At 37.6% G+C, this 20093-nt stretch overlaps 2 protein-coding genes across 2 annotated transcripts; both read left to right on the forward strand.

The window, feature by feature from the left end:
* Positions 1–1415: 1415 nt before the first annotated feature.
* On the forward strand, positions 1416–13484 carry LOC132635263 (uncharacterized). Its single transcript, XM_060351587.1, has 10 exons — positions 1416–1552; positions 2136–2203; positions 8925–9167; positions 10689–10930; positions 11052–11255; positions 11368–11460; positions 11542–11643; positions 11752–12138; positions 12225–12309; positions 13236–13484. The coding sequence occupies exons 3-8, from the start codon at positions 8939–8941 to the stop codon at positions 11857–11859; spliced, it is 978 nt and encodes a 325-aa protein (XP_060207570.1). The 5' UTR covers positions 1416–1552; positions 2136–2203; positions 8925–8938; the 3' UTR covers positions 11860–12138; positions 12225–12309; positions 13236–13484.
* LOC132635254 (uncharacterized) lies at positions 4012–8912 on the forward strand. The gene is made up of 4 exons (XM_060351577.1): positions 4012–7147; positions 7235–7549; positions 7631–7736; positions 7827–8912. Exons 1-4 carry the CDS (start codon positions 4965–4967, stop codon positions 8550–8552), a joined length of 3330 nt encoding a protein of 1109 aa, XP_060207560.1. The 5' UTR covers positions 4012–4964; the 3' UTR covers positions 8553–8912.
* Positions 13485–20093: the final 6609 nt, after the last annotated feature.

Raw genomic sequence — 20093 nt, forward strand, 5'->3', positions numbered from 1 at the left:
TCACCGACTGGCCTGAATATCCGAAATATGACTGCTTCGATACCCCTTTATAGTCACTACCGGTTCCCATAGATCTGGCCCTCTTACTATACCCCCTATCGGTGTCACGCTCACCCCTCTGTGGACGTTGTAGCTCTTTTAAGTTCTGGGGATGGGCCTGAACGAGGGAAATATTCATACCGTCCTGCAACAAAGCCGTTAAGCAATATTTAAATAAATGTGGCCCTAAGCCACTCACAAATCTATGCACCCTATCTCCTATGTCGGCCACCATAGTCGGAGCATATCTAGCCAATGAATTAAACTGAAGGCTATACTCTCGGGCACTCATATTTCCTTACTTCAATTTTAAAAATCTATTCGCTCTAGCTCGACGAACTTCGGGTGGCAAATAGTGGTGGATGAAGGCATCTACAAATTCTTGCCAAACCGGAGGTGGTGCATTTTATTTTCTTGATGATATCCAATTATTATACCATAAAACCGCCACATCCTGGAGTATTAAGATGCTAGCTCCACAGACTCAGTTTCAGATGCATGAATAATCTTCAATGTTCTCAACATTTCATCGATAAAACCTTGCGGGTCTTCATCCGACTTTGACCTGAAAAACTCCGGAGGATTCAAACTCATGAAATCACGGGCTTTAGTACTAACTGCTCTGTCACATGAACCCAAACTCTGCCACTGTTCTTGGGCAACAACTAACTGTGTCAGGAGATGGATAGCCTCGATCATTTGTTGACCCGAAGTAGCCGGGGGAGGAACTGGAGGCATAAGAGCTGGAACTGAAGCCCCTTCTTGTTCTTCTACGCTAGGCGGAGTAGGAGAGGTACTAGATGGAGCCTCATTATGTGATTCACCCTCTTCTACATTCATTGGCGGCTCCCTTTCTACCCGTCTTTTCATCGTAGTCTTGCCCATCTAGGCGGTTGTAGCTTTTCCCTTTGGCGGCATCTCTGAAATCATAACATAATATTAAGGAGAATAAAATCTTGTAACATGGCTCTATTGCACGATCTCATAAGAAGAAGAATGGTCATTTTTCCTAAATGCCCTGTAGCCTCCTGTTTATTAGTGTGGCGTGCAACACACTATAAACAAGACTCTACTAGACACGGCTCGTAGACACTTCCTAGGACTGAACTGCTCTGATACCACTTTTGTCACGACCCGACTAAGGGCCATCACTACTACAAAAAGGGGATTTAGCGGCAATTATTTAGCGGCTATAAGTTAATTGCCACTAATGTACTCACGGGAGCCAAAATATCAGCGGCTAATGTATATTGACCAGCAATAAGTATATTTTTAGTAGCAATTTAAAAGAATGGCCAGTAAAACTTTTAGCTTTTGCTTTTTTAACTCTTCCCGCAAGATTTTTCCTTCTAAATAATCTTCCCGGGTGTGCTTAATAAAAAATACTCTCCCGCCTAAGTTAAAACCCTATTCCATTATTAAAACAAATACAAAAAAAATGGATCATCTTCTTCGCAACCGCTGCTACATCTAGGAAAAAACCTAAACCTTATTTGATTAAATCAAATTCTTGGTAATGTTCTCTCCTCTGCTTCTATCTGCTCGTTCCTCTTCTAATTATCATAATGCTCTGTTTTTTTATCGTAGTGAAAGAGGGTTTTTCAAATTATGGGTTTCGTTCCTAGGTGGTGTTGAAAGAGGTTTTACAAATTCTGGGTTTCTTTCATAGATGGTGTTAAAAGTGGTTTTTCAAATTCTGGGTTTATTTCGTAGATGGTGTTAAAAGAGATTTTTCAAATTTTGGGTTTCTTTCATAGACGGTGTTAAAAGAGGTTTTTTTTCAAATTCTGTGTTTCTTTCGTTGGTGTTGTTGAAAGAGATTTTCTGACTGCTGCTCTGTTCATGTCCATCTCTACCCCATGTGTCTCTATTTTTAATATAATTACAAAGCATGATTTTTATTGTTTCAAGTTTGATTTTCTATGCTTATTGTTTTGATATCTGTTGATGATAGAATTTTGGGATTTGTTTGGTTTGGGTGAACAAAACAGTGGACGAAAAAAGAAAAATGTCATACTTTCTTATCTAAAAATAATTTAATTTGAAATTTCTAATGCAGGCCATAGTTTTATTTGAGATCTTCTCGTTTCTTGTAGGTTTTACGGGATCTTTCTCCGTCTCTTCTTCAATTTTTTGCCTTCGTCAACAAATATTTTGCTTCCAGGTACCCAAACACTTGAGCCAATTTGTGACTTTGTAAAAGTAAAGCTTTTCTGCGTTTGCCAAGTGATATTTGTGATTTTTTACTGCTATTAATTTGATGAGCAACTGACTGAATTGATTCCTCTGTTTCCCTTACTATTTTATGAATTGTTTCCTCTGTTTGCGATGGCTGTTGTTAATATGTTCAACTTCTCGCGATCGTTCTAAAGTTTTCTCAGTGTTATTGATGAATATTGATGTCTCAAATGGAATATACAACATCGGGAACACTCTGTTATTGAGATTTCTGTTAACTACTTGAAAACATGAATATAAATTACTTCCTATAAAAACACAGGAATAAATTGAGCATAAACATTAACCGAATACCGAACTTTTTGACACGCTGTTGTGGTACATTGATTCGTAAGTCTGACTTGAGGGTTTTATTAGATTGAGACTGAATTTCATCTTATTTTGGGATTGAATTGAAGAGGCGTGTTTGATTTTTAAGTTGGTTTCTCTATGTTTAGAAACTGAACACTTTACCTTGTCTCCCTATTGAGGTCGAATTGTTGAAGTATTTTAAACCAAGTCGAGTTGCTAAGATTCAGTTCTCAGTTTGTCATAGTATTGTTTTAACAACTCTACGATTTCTGCAGCTGGTAATTCAAAAATTACATTGTTCATTGCTGAATTTTGTTAGAATCTCCTGTGATTAAAGATGAGAAGGACTTAAAGACCTTAGTCTACATTTTTTCGCCTAGAACTGAAATGAAATTGGATTCCATTTGAGCACAAAATTTGAAATTTAGCTTGGTTGTTTGAACTTGTTTCTGGGAAAGTTTACATGGAAGTTTAGCTAAACTTATGTCCCTTTTTTTTGGTAGCTAGACGTATTGTATTACCATGGGAAAATATTTACAAGTAAAGCAAAACCCAAGCTCACACTCGCCTGATCCTAAGCACCAGGAAGTGCAATCTTATATTCTTATCTATTACTCAAAAATAGCATATACAATAGTATTCCTAAGGTAAAAATTCAGTTCATGTAGTCTTCCAGCTAGTCTAGTCCTCTTTGAGCGTCTAAATACCACCTCTTGTATGATTTTCCTAACTAGTGGCTGGCCAGTTGTCCCCTGCTTCTGTAACACTCAGTGATTCTTCTCCTTCCATATGTAATAGACACATCCATCAAGTGCCACTCTATATACTTCATTTCCTGCTTTCTTTGTGCTCTTGTGATCTTCAACCCATTCTTCTAACTGCCACTTGAGAGGAGTTCTATTAAGGCCTTGCCAGTTCAAAATTTTATTCCAAACAGAAGTTGAGAATCTGTAGTCAAAGAACAAGCATTCCACTGATTCATTCATATTGTTGATGAATGGGTAGATTGGGTCTGAAATGATACCCCATGAAACAAGCCAGTCTCACTTATGTCCAGTTAACTATTAGTGTTTTGGACTAACTCTTGAGGAAGTTTTGTGCTGTATTTTTTAGTTGATTGGCAAGTTTAGGTCATAGTTTTGAACTAAACCGTGAAGTTGACTGTGTTTGAGTGAGTAAATACCATTTTGGTGATGCTGTGCTACTCCACAACTGATTTGTTAACAATCGCTTTGTCTACTTGAATTGTGAGTTGAACTAAACCGACACCTTTTTTTTTTTTTAATAATTCTAGTATGATAGAAGACAATTTTTTTCACTGATGCAAATAGATTTAACCAGAAAGTCAACTTCTCTCGTAAAGTACACTTTTTATTAATAAAAATACCCCCTTGGGTTTAAATTGCTAAAAAAAAGATTATTGCAGTGTATATTACATAGAGATACAATGTTTTTTAGTCCTAGGTAGCCAAGTTTTCTCGTGTAATTCTATATAAAATTTAACCAACTCCAACTACTAAGGTAACTGATTCTTTCAGTCCTCTGCTTGATTGTGAGTTGAATTAAACCGACAACTTGTTTTTCTTGTGAATGCTTGGTTTCTAGTTTTTTTGTTAATTTTATTATGATAGAAGGAAATTTATTAGAATCTCCAAATGGATTACATTCCCTGGTTAACTATATGAAAGGAAAAAAAACATATTGGATTGATGCTTTTAATAGAGGCGAAAAAGTCTTTATATGTTATAATGGGAGTGTTGGGTGAATTTATAGTTGAAAACTAAAGTAATCATTTATTTTGAGCAATTTGGATTGCAATTTGGAAGTTCTAAATGTGTTGACATCAAAAATTCAAAATCTGCCAGTTGGAGCTATAAAACTAGTTGTAGATTCAGTAATTTCTCCCCTAATTGAGAAGGAATTTCTTGGATTAAAGTATTGAAATCTATTACGGCTTAAAGAATTCACACTTAGATTTTTTAATCATGTTCTTGGCTTTAAACTATACTTCATTTACTGGTACAAATCTTGCATTTTAGTATGACTTGGAAAGGAAATGTTTAGTGGAAGCTTTCTGATTTTTCCTTCTGTTTTGAAATAAGTCATCATTTGGATATAAGTTATATAACTAGAATTAGATATCTGTTTGATAGTTTTAATTGTTAAAAAGATATCTTTGAGCTATGCAATTACCTGTTAATAGGATGCATATTTTATCTGAACTATATTTTTGATTAATTCCCCCCTTTTCTACTAATGTATTTTTAGCTCTTACAGTAATTTCAGAAAAGAAAAGAATATCTTGAATAACATGGACAATTCTAGAAATAAAAAATGGATGAATTGTGATAGACTTAGTAAAAAATACTTGGATGGAGTGGAGGATTTTATAAACCATGCCTTTTCTAAAAAAACTAGAGGGAGAAAAAATTTCATGTCCTTGTACGGAATGTGTGCTTATTCATCAAGCAAATCGGGCCACAACATATGATCATCTTGTGGTTAATGGTATCATGCCATCGTATGATACTTGGTTTTGTCATGGGGAGTCTCTGAAGGGATCAAACAATACTCAAGTAAATAATCACAGCCAATCAACTTTGAGGGGCGACGATATGAGAGGAATGATACATGATGTCTTTGGAGGCTCTACACAGTTCATGGATAGTGACATCAGTGAAAGGGGCAATATGGAGCCAAACCTACAAGAAAAGAGAGCTCATCCATCTGGAAATCATCCTCATCCAGAGGTGGATAAGTTTGAACGGCTCATGAAGGAGGCAAATGAAGAACTATATCCTGGATGCAAGAAGTTTAGCAAACTGTCCTTTTTGCTGCATATCTATCGTACAAAATGCCTGTTCAAATGGTCAAATGAATCTTTTAATGCTTTGCTTGGACTATTGAAGGATGCGCTGCCTGAAGGGGAAACATTGCCTTCTTCTTTTTATGAGACCAAAAAGATAGTTGAAAGCTTGGGCTTAAAGTACGAAAAGATTCATGCTTGTCCCAATGATTGCATGCTTTTTAGGAAAGAGTTTGCTTGTAAGGATGTTAATGAATGCAAAATTTGTGGTGCTTCTAGATGGAAAAATAATGCTAGAAAAATTCCAGCCAAGGTCCTAAAGTATTTTCCTTTAAAACCAAGGTTGCAAAGATTGTTTATGTCTTCAGAAACTTCTAAAGCAATGCAATGGCATCACGAAGAGCGCAATAAAGATGGTGTTCTCCGACATCCTGCAGATTCTGAAGCTTGGAAAAGTTTTGATAGTAGATATCCCGAATTTGCTGGAGATCCTCGCAATGTCCGGCTAGGATTAGCTTCTGACGGATTTAATCCATTTGGCACAATGCGAACTGTTCACAGTACATGGCCAGTGATTTTAATGCCATATAATCTTCCACCATGGATGTGCATGAAGCAAGAGTTCTTCATTTTGTCCTTACTTATTCCTGGACCAAAAGCACCTGGCAATAATATTGATGTCTTTTTGCAACCTTTAATAGAAGACTTAAATGAATTATGGGATGCCGGGGTAGAAACATATGATGCCTCTACTAAGGAGATATTTCAAATGCGAGCAGCTCTTATGTGGACTATAAATGATTTTCCAGCATATGGTACTCTCTCTGGATGGAGCACTTATGGTCGGTTTGCATGCCCTTCTTGCAACATAAACACTCAATCTAAATGGCTCAAACATGGTAGAAAGTTTTGTTACATGGGGCATCGACGTTTCTTGAAGTCGGGCCACAAATATCGGAATGATACAAGATCGTTTGATGGGACTAAAGAAACAAGACCTGCACCTTGTGTAGTATCCGGGTCACTAGTGCTGAATCAAGTTAAAGATATAAAGTTTACTCTCGGTCAGTCGAGTGAAGGGGTAAGTGGGGTGATGAAAAACACATGGAAAAAGAGGAGCATTTTTTTCGATCTTCCTTATTGGGAGTTTAACTTGGTGCGCCATAATCTCGATGTGATGCACATAGAAAAAAATGTGTGTGATAACTTAATTTATACACTATTAGATCTTGGTAAAAAGTCTAAAGACAATCTAGAAGCTCGATTGGACTTGAAGGATATGAAAATAAGACCAAGCTTATGGCCTCAATATCGAGCCAATGGGAGGGCTTATCTTCCTCCTACTTATTTTACGATGACTTCGAACGAAAAAGAGTTATTTTATGAAGTACTACAAAATACCAAGTTTCCACATGGCTATTCGTCTAATATATCACGTTGGATTCGCAAACGGAAGATATCTGGTCTAAACACTCATGATTGCCATGTTATAATGCAAGAACTTCTTCCTCTTGCCTTGCGGAGATCAACAGATAAAAGAATCAGTTCCGTTTTAATTGAACTATGCACATTCTTTTGTGTTCTATGTAGCAAAGTGCTAAAACTAGAAGAGTTAAAGTTACTTGAAGAAAAAATTCCAGAAACATTGTCTACTATGGAAAAACTCTTTCCCCCAGGATTCTTTACTGTTATGGTACACTTGCTTACTCACTTGGCAACTGAGGCTAGACTTGCGGGGCCAGTACATTATCGCTGGATGTACCCAATTGAGAGGTATGAAGAATGTCAATGAATTTTTATGATAATTTTTAGTTGTTAAATATTATAATATCAAACTAATAACCTTACTTTATTACATAGGTACTTGGGTACTTTAAAATCATATGTTCGTAATCGTGCATGCCCAGAAGGTTCAATAGCAGAAGCATACATAGCAAATGAGTGTGTGGCATTTTGCTCACGATATTTGGAGGGTGGAGATTCAAGGTCTTATTGTTCAAGAAAATGCAATGATGAGATTGAGCATGAGACTAGTAAAGAAGAATGTCTTTTTCCTACTGTTGGGGAGTCATACGGTGAAGTAGAAGTATTTGAGTTGGATGAGAAAACATGGTTGCGAGCACATCGGCATGTGCTTTTCAATTGTGAGTCAGATGTGGTTGAGAATTATAAAAAGTAAGTATTATATCTATTATTGAATATATGTATATTAAATTATTTGATAACAAAATTGATATATGTGAGTTACATGAATAGTGAACATATTGCTGAAATCAAGAGATCACATCGTAAGCACCGTTTGAGACCACGTCAACTTGATCTTATGCATTTTGATACATTTCATGAGTGGTTCAAGGAGAAAGTAAGTAGTAAGACTAACTTATTGGTTACGTTAAATTATTGTCCTTGTACTTATATACGCATTTATAGTTGTATCTTTCTATTTGTCTAGGTATCAGAGTTGGATGCCACGTCTAAAATCTTAAAGGATGTTAAAGTCCTCGCAGAAGGGCCGACTAAAATTGCGAAAAGATTTAATGCGTTTGATGTAAATAATGGGTATCGATTCCGAACAAAACAAAGTGAAGAGTCCAAGGAGACACAAAACAGTGGTGTTATGGTCGTTTCTAAGACTGAAAGTTATGCAAGTACAAGTGACAATGCTCCAAAGTCTGCAAATATCACATATTATGGTAGAGTGAATGATATTGTGGAGTTAAATTATTATGAAGAATTTAAGGTTGTCTTATTTAAGTGCGATTGGGTTGATGTAACCAAAGGTAGAGGAGTGATGGAAGATGACTTGGGTTTCACACTTGTGAACTTCTCACGCGTGGCAGACTCTGGTGATCGAGAACGCCACGAGCCTTTTATTTTTGCAGAACAAGCTCAACAAGTAATATATGTACAAGATCCTCAAGATCATGAATGGTTTGTCCCTAGGTTTATTAAACCTCGAGACGTTTTTGATATGGGAGAGGAAAATAGTGTGCATTTTGAGTCATCAATGCAGTGTGATGCCACTGACTTGGCTCTCTTAGAAAATGCTCATGTTCTAGAGTATGAGGATAATGATTGGGTAAGAAGTGGTGTCAATGGAATGGTAATTGATACGGACGTACATTCTCAAGCTAATGAGGGAGGAAATGACATTGAAAATGAAATTTACTCCGAGTAAGATAGGTGGTACTTGTAAAATATATTCTTCGCAAGTGTTATCGAATAAACTTTAGGGATTTATTATTTTTTTAGTATAGAAATTTGAATAAAATATATTTTTTGCTTTCAATTTAAATCATTTTATAGAAGATGCATGTTAGTCTGCTATGGATTTTCCATGTTTCTGTTAGTTGATTATTGAATGTTTTGAGTGCATTCTATGTGCTTGCTTTTAATTAAATTTTGTGTTGTAGCTCTTGGATTGTGAGATGTTATGGTGTTTTTATGAATTGGACAATTTTTCCCTGGCGCATCAGTATCTCTTATCTCTGCAACTATCTTATCACAAGGCTTTGTTTGTGTGCACAAATAGCTTATGTGTTTTTCACAGATTGAGAAGAAACTATGCAAACTAGACGTCACAACAGACTGGTAATTCAACAAGATGATGATGAAGAAGTGCGACACTATATTGAGCAATTGATGGAGAATCAAAACCACTCTGCAGCACAACCTTATATTGAGCAGTTGATGGATAATCGGAACAACTCTGAGGCCCAATCACATGATGGTCAATCTAATGAGTTGAATAGTTGTGCTGGTGGCGCTGAGGCTCAACATAATGATGAATCAGGTAATACTTTTTCTATGGTTAATTAATCTGTCATACACAAGAGCTTCAGATTCAGCTCTCTGGTCTGCTATGTGTTTGAAACAAGGCCACGAGATTGTTGTTTATTTGATTTTACAGTTGGGCTATTTTGAACTACCATCACTGGAAAAAGGAATCTCATATAGTTTAGATGGTTGAGCAATATAACAAGGCTCAGATAGTGTAAAATGCAGACAACTTTATAACTGGTGCTTGGGATTACGATACAGACAACTAGCCTTACATACACTTTTACCATGTCCTTGGCTGGTTGTGTATCTACCAGGATAAGTTTTCATTACCTAAATCCAATCTAAAAGCAGATCCAAAAGGAACTGAGATAAGGAAGCTTACATTTGGTTTAGGTATTCCTGACAATTAGTATCTAGAGCACCATAAAGTTTGCCTTGCATCTGGTTTAGTATACATCTTTTCTGCCTTGATAGAGCAAGCCTACTAAAGGTGTTAATTTGTTATAAATAACAAGAAATGCTACAGCTATTGCATACTATTCAGTTAGTTGATCATCTACTTACCACATTCATTGATAAGTATAATTTAAATATCCCAACTTATGACACAAGCGCTTAGAGGTAAGTTGCGTTAGATGATAAAAGTACTTAAGAGATGAGTTAGATGGCCAGTTCTGAACAAGTTTATGGCAGTGTTAGCCTTCCCAATAATCTATTGATTATTGTTGGAAAAAATAGAGAACCAGATAAAGCTAGAGTAGTTCTCCAGTTTCATTAGTTAGTGTAGAAACTTATCACTAATCCGGTGATCATTTTTGATAATGCACTGGTATTAATCCAGAAGAATAATATAGCATTTCAACACGTTTTTTCTCTTTATTCACTCAGATGCATTTTGTAGTATCACACACTCAATTGTGTAGCTACAGTTAATTAGATCAAGTTAGCAAAGAAAAAACTAGGGGTAGCGAAACTGCTGTAAGTAGCAATCTGCTGCATCTCTTGTATTTAGCTGTAAAATCATAGCAGTTGCTGCCTTTCCCAATTGTCCTTTCAATAGCATTTCCAAACTGTATATTCCAGTAACAGTAGGATGTTATCAAACCACACCTACAGCTGCTGTTATATGTTCCATGATGCAAACCAGTACACTTTCCAAATATTATAGCTGGGACCTGTAAAAAAGAAAATCAGATTAGTAGTAAAAAAAATCTCACCACACTCTCCTCCATTAGGACTTGAGCATGATGGTAAAACAACCTCCTCTTCACACCAGGAATCAACTCCCACCAGTACTGCACTTACCAGTCCTGAATCAGTATAGTAGAACTGATGTTTACTATCCCAAAGAGCTGCATTCATCCTATAATATTTAAGCCAATGTTGTGTCCAACTATTTCCTAGTTGAGTAGGATCAGTAACACCAACACTGTCCATATTTTCCCATAAGCTAGAACTGCAGTTCATTTCCTCACTTTCTGCAGAATTTTTTTTTTCCATTTGATGACCTTCAAATCTTTTTTCATTCTAGGTACTTCGGAGGCAAGAAAGGTTCGTGGTCCTACTTTACTAAAAGATATTTGGAAACTTCCTGTGGGGAAGACAGTTGATGTGTCATTTAATAGTCGTAACCAAGCTGTTGGGAAAGAGGGTCGAAAGCTTGCTAGCTTTCTAGGAATTATTGCGAGGACTCCAGAACTAACACCTCTACACATAGATGATTGGAGAAACTTTGGCGACGAGGAAAAGAAGAGATTGGTGAATTTAGTGAGGGTATGGAATAGTTATTACTACTATTATTATTATTATTATTATTATTATTATTATTATTATGTGAACAAGCAACCTGTTATACATCATGTTATCTTCTAAATGTTGGATTTTATTTTTTCAGAAGAAGTTCTCTATCCCAAAACGCGGAGAAGACTTTGTCTTAAAGTCACTAGGAAAGAAATGGAAAGATTACAAGTGCACTTTAAAAGGTGAATATATGGCAAAATATAAGACTAAAGATGCTTTGCTGAAAAATAGACTAAGTCGCATACCGAGGGATCAATGGACTGGTCTTGTCTCTTATTGGGTTTCTGATAAAGCTAAGGTATCAACAAATCTTGAAAACGTACTTCAGTTGCTTAATTTCATAGTGTTTTGATTTTAGTTATCCTCAGTTTTTATGTATAATTTATATCATTTTAATGTTTCAATGACAGAGGCGTACCCAAGCAAATAGAAACAATAGGACCAAACAAAAGATGCCTCACACAGGAGGATCCAAAAGTATTGCTACCTTGATGGATGAGAAGGTAAACCGATTGAAATTAAAACTATAATACTTTTAAATCCTTTTTGTCACACATATTTGACATCAATTTTTATTGTATTAGGCTGAAAATGGGATAGAGCCTACACGAGCACAAATATATATATTAACTCATAAGAAACGTAAAGATGGTAGACCGCTGGATGAGGATTCTGCCAAGACAATCGTAAGATTTCTTCTTTCTTTTATTGTAAACATTGGGGCAGTTGGGAAAAAAAACTTAAAGGAAAATAAATGAATTCCAAGTTGGATTTATTATGTATTCTATTGTCAGGACATGATAAATGAAAGGATAAGCAATGATGAGAGATCTACTGAACGACCTCCTCACAGTGTTGCTTGGGAAGGCGATGTGTATTCGCAGGTGTTGGGAAGTGAATAAAGTGGGTATGTTCGTGGTTTAGGACTTGGTCCAACTCCTTCTATTCTATGGGGTAGCAGATCTTCCTTAGGAAATATTGTTTTAGAGGATTCATCTAAGGAGGATGTACAAAGGTTACAACATGAGATAGCCGAGTTAAAGGCTAAACAAAATGAAGAAATGAATCTGATGAAACAAAATCAGGAGAAGATGCAAGCAGAACTACTCCAAATGAGACAATTCATGCGCGCTCCTAATGAACCTATGCCTCAAAATATCAATGGCACCTCAAGTGAACAAGTAACCTAATTTCATGAGTTTTAGACATTTTTAATGAAACTTTAATTCTATAAAAGTATTGTTAATTAACGAGGTAATATTTATAGGTCCCCGACGCCAATAGTGGCCATGAACGAGTACCACAAACATCAAGGATACCCAGTGTTGCTGAAAATACTCCACCTTCTCACGGTACTACTCATCTATATCCTGCTGCACTACTATTTGAGTTTTCCTCCTTCAACTTTTTGTGTTCTTGAATAATGAAGATGGGTGTGCATGTTTCAACACTAACAATTCTCCACCCTCTGTACATTGCACATTTGCTTACCCTCCTATTATCTTTTAATGTTAGTTTTCTTATCAATGATACTTTTTCATGTTAGTTCATATGTTTGAGATAAAATTAGCCGCTACGAATAGTAATAATTGTTTGGGCAGAGTTTATGTACACTTATTCAAATTCGAATAGCACACCGGGTTCGCTCTAAGTAGGGATTCCATTTATAACCAGGCTCAACCAGTTTACATGATACCAAATATTTCTTCCCTTAGAACTATATGGACCCAAAACATAACCTGAGGGTATTTAGCTTGTTAAGATGTAATAAAATATCAATTCCTGCCATGTAACTAGATAAGAAAACAAGTAGGTGAGCTCGAGTTGAGCTCATAACAGCGCCACAAGCATTTCAAAGCTTTCTTAAGAGAAGCAAAGAAGTTCCCCTGTCTTTCTACTTTCTGATTGTAAATTTATTACAGGAAACTTGAATTGAGAGCACTATTCAGCTACTGATATTGATTGGTCTTATTTTGTCTATTTAAGTTGGGTAGCTGAATAGTTGAGGTAATGAGAGACATGCTGAGCCAATATAATGCATAGATGAGACTGCAAAGGGAAAAATAAGAAGCAGCAAAATCTCTTAGGAAAGTAATTGATTAGCGTTGCATCATTTTTTACATTGTGATCATAGCTTAATCTTTATACGGAAATGCAAATTTTGTGTGTATTTCATGTGCCCATTCACAACAATATGGTGAAATACAATTTTAGATTTCCTGTAAACTTGTTCGTATATTGCATTTAATCTTTTGACACATTTATTTTATTATTTCAGGCCGTACAGTTTGATGTTCGAAAATTTCGCATGTGGAAGATTTCAATATGATAGAGTTGTGGAAGTTATTCAAAGACATTATTCCATAGGACTGGTTATATAATGAAATTAGTTATTTGGTTCACACAATAGAAGTTCTTTTTTAAAGTTGTGACACTATATTTTGGATTAGTACTTCCGTTTGTTTGTTTAGACTTAATGAGATATATTTTGTTTTATGAATTGATAGTAATATATTTTTAGCATTTGCCAAAATATAGTAGAAATGCAATCTAGATCAGTTTCTGGATAAACAATTGTCGTTGAAGCTTGTGACTTTTAACGTCAATTTAATTGAATTTACCAGCCATAAAAATGGTAGTTGAAGGGGAAATAAGACGCTTTCACGATGGATATTGTAGCCTTTAGTTGGCCACCAAACGATTGCCATTAAAGATGCTAATTATTAGCGGCAATTTATTTGAATTTGCTTGCCATTAAAATGGACGCTAAAAGACAAACTAAGACCTTTTCAGTAAGGATATTGTAGCCATTCTAAATTGCCACAAACAATTGCCGTTAAAACTATTAAATTTTAGCGGCAATATAATTGAATTCACTGGCAATAAAAATGGACGCTAAAAGATCATAGTTAGCCATTAGGAATTGGCTTTAGCAGCCAAAATAATTGCCGCAATTAATGGCCGCTAACGGTACCGGTTATTAGCGGCAATAGAAACCATCCTTTACCAGCTTTTCTAATAACGGTCGCTAAAGCCTTTACCGACCCCAGCATCGCCGGCCAAATAAGAATGGCCGGTAAAGGGTATAGCGGCAATTGTTATTGCCGCTAAATACCTTTTTTATGGTCGCTAAATCCCCTTTTTGTAGTAGTGCATGACAGGTACCCGGGGCTAACCACCGAGCACCACTCATATTACTCATAATCATACTCATTCTGTGATCATTCATTAATAACGTTCTTATAACCATAAGGAAACCATTTTCATTTGAAACATAATTACTTTTATATACATAAGTCCTCTGGCTATCAAAATAATACATATATACATATGGGAAAAATCGTGAGACCATACTACCCACATATGTGTATCTACGAGCCTCTACTAAAGTACTAGACATATGGACGGGACAGGACCCCGTCTTGCCCAAAATAGATATATACACAAAATCATAAGCAATGGCACCTCTGAAACAATGGAGTGCTCTCAAGTCTGCTGATAGCTCCTATGAGTCTGGATCACCTCCCTATCTACCTGTGGGCACGAACACAGCGTCCAAAGAAAGGGACGTCAGTACGAGCATTGTACTGAGTATGTAAGGCATAAATAAAATGGGCATAATAAAGAAATCCTGAAACATAAGGTGAAAACATAACCTGCTTAGCCTTTAAAAGTAAATGCATTTTAAACACATCACATACATCAACTTATCGCATATATAATCCTCGTTTACCCGCGTCCGGGTACCATCATGCGCCGCCCACTAGTGGTGTCGTGTCCGGCCCTCTAGGCACGGTAAAATGACAAGCAGCCCGCATTAGCGGTGACATGTCCGACCATCTAGGCGCGGTACAATCACAAGCAGCCCGCATTCGCGGTGACATGTTCGGCCATCTAGGCGCGGTAGAATCCTATCATCGCATACATCTCATAAGCTCGTCATAAAACATACATCAGAGTCCCAAGATAATCTATAACCATATCGGGGTGACGTAAGGTCGAGAACCCCCGATTCTATTATGGGGAAATCATAACCATCTTACCTCACCTTGAAGGAACTAGTATCATAAGGTGGGTCTATCAATAATAATTAATTTCATACCATGGGCTTTAGAATCTCTATATAATGTTGACTCATATTTCCCGGAATGTAAGAAGGTCATAGAAGGAAAAAGGGAATTCGTTTAATGAGAATCATTCCATAGAAGGAAGGGACTAACCTTTCATACCTTAATGATTCGTTAACTCTATCACTTGGATGCCTCTCTCCAATGCTCATGTTTCTAACTTCAAGGAAATTCAAACCAAAATTAGACAATCGAAGACATACTTATGCTTAACTAAAGCTAACGAAATTCGGTTAACATCTTCCTTTATTTCAATAACTTCCTCCACATAATAATAATAATAATAATAATAATAATGAAGATAATAATAATTCCCAATATCACAACAACAACCACCATATCTTAATCCACAATTTCATCAAGCTAGACATTATCAATCCCAACATTCCCTACCAATCCTTCATAACCCTAGCTATGGCACCATCCGTGTCCATCCTCATACAATGCCTCTCCAACATCTTTACCACCATTCATAGCAAGATTGCACTCATTACATATCAACAACTATGATTCAAGTCAAGTCATGATTTTAAAAATATCTTTATTTTCATACTTGCACATGTGACCGTAACTTTGAGTAACACCTGTGCAGCCACTGGAAATTTAACGTCTGTTACACCAGGTATTAAGGTCCGTAACACGAGTTATGGACGGTCATTTGAATAATTGTCAGGTCATTAATGAAGCATGAAATGGGGTCCTTTGGATCGACTGTAACATGCATTACGGCTCGTACCCTATGTTACAGTCCGTTTTTGGGAGCGTAACGATCGGGGAATATTTAAATACCTTACCCGATGGTTACCCTCTCATTTTCCACAATTTCAAATGGCATCTTCACCACCCTTGTAACTCCTTTTCACCCCTATAACATCCCTTATCATCTCTTCATCTCTCCCCTACCATCTCTCCCTTCCTCCCTTACCATCTAAAAGTTTTTTTTTCTTAAGTTCATCGCGGAGGCCATTTGTTAATTCTCAAGTTTTTCTTCCATTTCAATTACATCTTTCTCCAATCAGGTATGTTGATATCAAAACCCCTACTCGTATGTTCCTTCATGATTCAATTCGTGTAGCCATGATGTGTGAATTTTAAGTTTTAAAGTTTCATTGATTGTTGGACTAGGGTGGGGGTTGGGTTTGGTATGATTGTTGTTTTATTGGACTCGTGAGCACAAGGGCATTGTTTCCCACTGAGTCGGAGGGCATCCCAATAGAAAGTTTTACTTATGAAACTAGTAAATTGGTTTGTTGTCACGACCTGACTAAGGGCCATGACGGGTACCCGGGGCTAACCACCGAGCACCACTCATATTACTCATAATCATACTCATTTTGTGATCATTCGTTAATAACCTACTTATAATCATAGGGAAACCATTTTCATTGGAAACATAATTACTTTTCTATACATAAGCCCTCTGGCTATCAAAATAATACATATATACATATGGGAAAAATCGGGAGACCATACTACCCACACATGCGTATCTACGAGCCTCTACTAGTGTACTAGACATATGGACGGGACAGGACCCCATCGTGCCCAAAATAGATATATACACAAAATCATAAGCAATGGTACCTCCGAAACAATAGAGTACTCTCATGTCTGCTGATAGCTCCTATGAGTCTGGATCACCTCCCTCTCTACCTGTGGGCATGAACGCAGCGTCCAAAGAAAGGAAGAGTATGTAAGGCGTAAATAAAATGGGCATAATAAAGAAATCCTGAAACATAAGGTGAAAACATAACCTGCTTAGCCTTTAAAAGTAAATGCGTTTTAAACACATCACATATATAATCCTCGTTTACCCGCGTCCGGGTACCATCATACGCCGCCCACTAGTGGTGTCATGTCCGGCCCTCTAGGCACGATAAAATCACAAGCAGCCCGCATTAGCGGTGACATGTCCGGCCATCTAGGCGCGGTACAATCACAAGCAGCCCGCATTCGCGGTGACATGTCCGACCATCTATCCACGGTAGAATCCTATCATCGCATGCATCTCATATGCTCGTCATAAAACATACATTAGAGTCCCAAGATAATCTATAACCATATTGGGGTGACGTAAGGTCAAGAACCCTCGATTCTATTATGGGGAAATCATAACCATCTTACCTCACCTTGAAGGAACTAGTATCATAAGGTGGGTCTATCAATAATAATTAATGTCATACCATGGGCTTTAAAATCTCTATATAATGTTGACACATATTTCCCGGAATGTAAGAAGGTCATGGAAGGATAAAGGGAATTCGTTTAATGAGAATCATGCCATAGAAGGAAGGGACTAGCCTTTCATACCTTAATGATTCGTTAACTCTATCACTTGGATGCTTCTCTCCAATGCTCACGTTTCTACCTTTATGGAAATTCATACCAAAATTAGACAATCGAAGACATACTTATGCTTAACTAAAGCTAACGAAAATCGGCTAGCATCTTCCTTTATTTCGATAACTTCCTCCACATAATAATAATAATTCCCAATATCAAAACAACAACCACCATATCTTAATCCACAATTTCATCAAGCTAGACATTATCAATCCCAACATTCCCTACCACTCCTTCATAACCCTAGCTATGGCACCATCCGTGTCCATCCTCATACAATGCCTCTACAACATCTTTACAACCATTCATAGCAAGATTGCTCTCATTACATATCAAGAACTATGATTCAAGTCAAGTCATGATTTTAAAAATATCTTTATTTTCATACTTGCACCTTATGTTCCCTTTTTCTCCATAATTCAAGTTTTTTAACCCTTCAATAGTTTAAATAACATGGAAGAATCATAAAACTTACCTTAATCACTTGGAAATAAGCCTTGAGTTACTCCACTCCATTAGAATGAAATCCTCCACTTGCGTGCCCAAGAAATTCTTACCCTTCACAAACCCTAATAGGCTTTCTAGTATTTGAATCCCTTAATTCTTGGCTTTGATCTTGGATTTTTGGTATAGATTGTTATGAAAATGGAGGGAGGGTTTTAGAGAGAAATAGAATCTGATTTTTGTGGAAAATAATAAAATAAAACGTGGGTTCTTATATTTTTAGACAGGGCTGGAAACTTCCATACTGGCGGGTCGACGAGCAGGGTCAACGGCTCGTCGACGTGCGCCGTCGATCGTCCTCCTGAGATGTCTGATCGTAGAACCTCGTCGACGGTGCTAGGCGACGACTCCTCGACGGTCCGTCCCTTGGGCCGTCGACGCTGACTGGTGTCAGCAGTTTCCTGAACTGCTCCGATTAAATTCGTTTCACTTCCAATTCCCTCGAAATGCCAGAATACATACTTATACACATGTACACATACCAAGAAAAATATCTCATAACCAAAACTTTGGTTCGGGCTATCGTACCGACGGTATACATCACCAATAAGCCGAATTTTCCTTGAAACAAAATGGGAGGTGTAACATTTGCCCGCCAACTGTTCGATAAAATGTTTCAAAGAAGAATTTGAGAAAATCGGGTGAAGTCTGAGTAACCCGAGGTACGTAAGGGTGTCAACTGGTGTTTTTCACCATAACCCAAGGATCGTAAGGTTGAAAATCTAGGTCACGCGCTTAAACGAAGTTTTTGGCTAAGTGTTGAATTCAAATGATATTGTGCTGGACGCCCAGCATTACGGACCGTAACATGTGTTACGGACCATAACACCATACCGTAATACCCCTGATTTCCCTCAAAATAATCTGGAAATTTGGGTCATGTTACGGTGAGATGTTGCGGACCATGCCATATTTGATGGGCCGTAACATCATACCGTAACATCGACTAATCTCCCCTTAACACTCTGGGAAATTGGACGGTGTTACGGTAAATTGTTTTGTCTGTGAATTCTACGCTTCTTATAGGGCTGTTGTATTCAAGGCACAGAAAAAGGAGGTAGAGAACGACTCAAGTGCCGGCTATGAATGAGGTAATAGTGCGCAAGAAAAAGATTGGTATCTCTCCGACAGCCATCAATAAAGTACTATTTGGTGATGAGTATATTGCACCTACAGCAGCAGAGGAAAGGGAGTTTGCCTACAAAGTTTCACAAAAAGAGACACTCCCAGTAAGAAAATGGGTAGCCTCAGTGATTGCAAGGTCTGTAAATCCAGAATGGGAAATAGTGCCAAAGTTGACAGCTAACATAAGGATTTGGAAATGCACCCTCACACCTGAGGTAAAGTTTTGGTGGCGTGTTGTTCAGCTCTGGATCCACCCTACACAAACGAATAATTACTTGACTCCGGACCGAGCAGTGCTTGTGGCTACTCTTATGTCAAAGTATAAGGTCAACATCATGAGAGTGATAGCTGCAGATATCCAGGAGTGAGCCCCACGGATAGCCACTTCCCTGGTTTATCCTTGTTTGCTCACATTCTTATGCTTGCGAGCGAAACCAGAACCCCTCCCCCTTATCGATCACAGCTTGCTTGCCAAAAGCATCTATGACATCATATAGAGTTGAGATGAAATGTTAGGCCAGGGTATAATGCCATCTGCCTCGTCTTTTGATCTGCCTAAGGGGCCAACGGGATCAGATGTTCTGCCATTAGCTATTATGGGTGCTGAGGCTACTGATGCGGGTCAGCCCACAGATTTTGGTGCTCCACCTACCGACCCTACTCCACAGCCCATGTCGACTTCAGCCCCACCTACTTCGAGTGGTCCCACCTCTTCCACTGGAGCTAGTCCGGCACCGGCTCAGCCCATACCGAGAGTCCCATCAGAGCTTGTGAGGAAGATGTTTCTCAACAGAGAAAATTTTGGGGTAGTGGTCCTACAAGCAGATAGAACAGACAGGCAAGTCAAGAAGATCATGACAGAGCTGAAGTTGTATACAAAAAGGCTATTGATGCAGCTTTGAAGCCGATCAAAGAGAAGATTGTTGATGACCATCTACAGATCCACTCTTGGACTGATGATATTGAAACCAGAATTACAGAGCTTACTAAGACACACCCCGCTGTGGAGTTGGGAACTGTTCGGAGTGAGTTGCAGA

The sequence above is a fragment of the Lycium barbarum genome, chromosome 1 (assembly GCF_019175385.1).
Source record: "Lycium barbarum isolate Lr01 chromosome 1, ASM1917538v2, whole genome shotgun sequence".
Lineage (NCBI taxonomy): Eukaryota > Viridiplantae > Streptophyta > Magnoliopsida > Solanales > Solanaceae > Lycium > Lycium barbarum.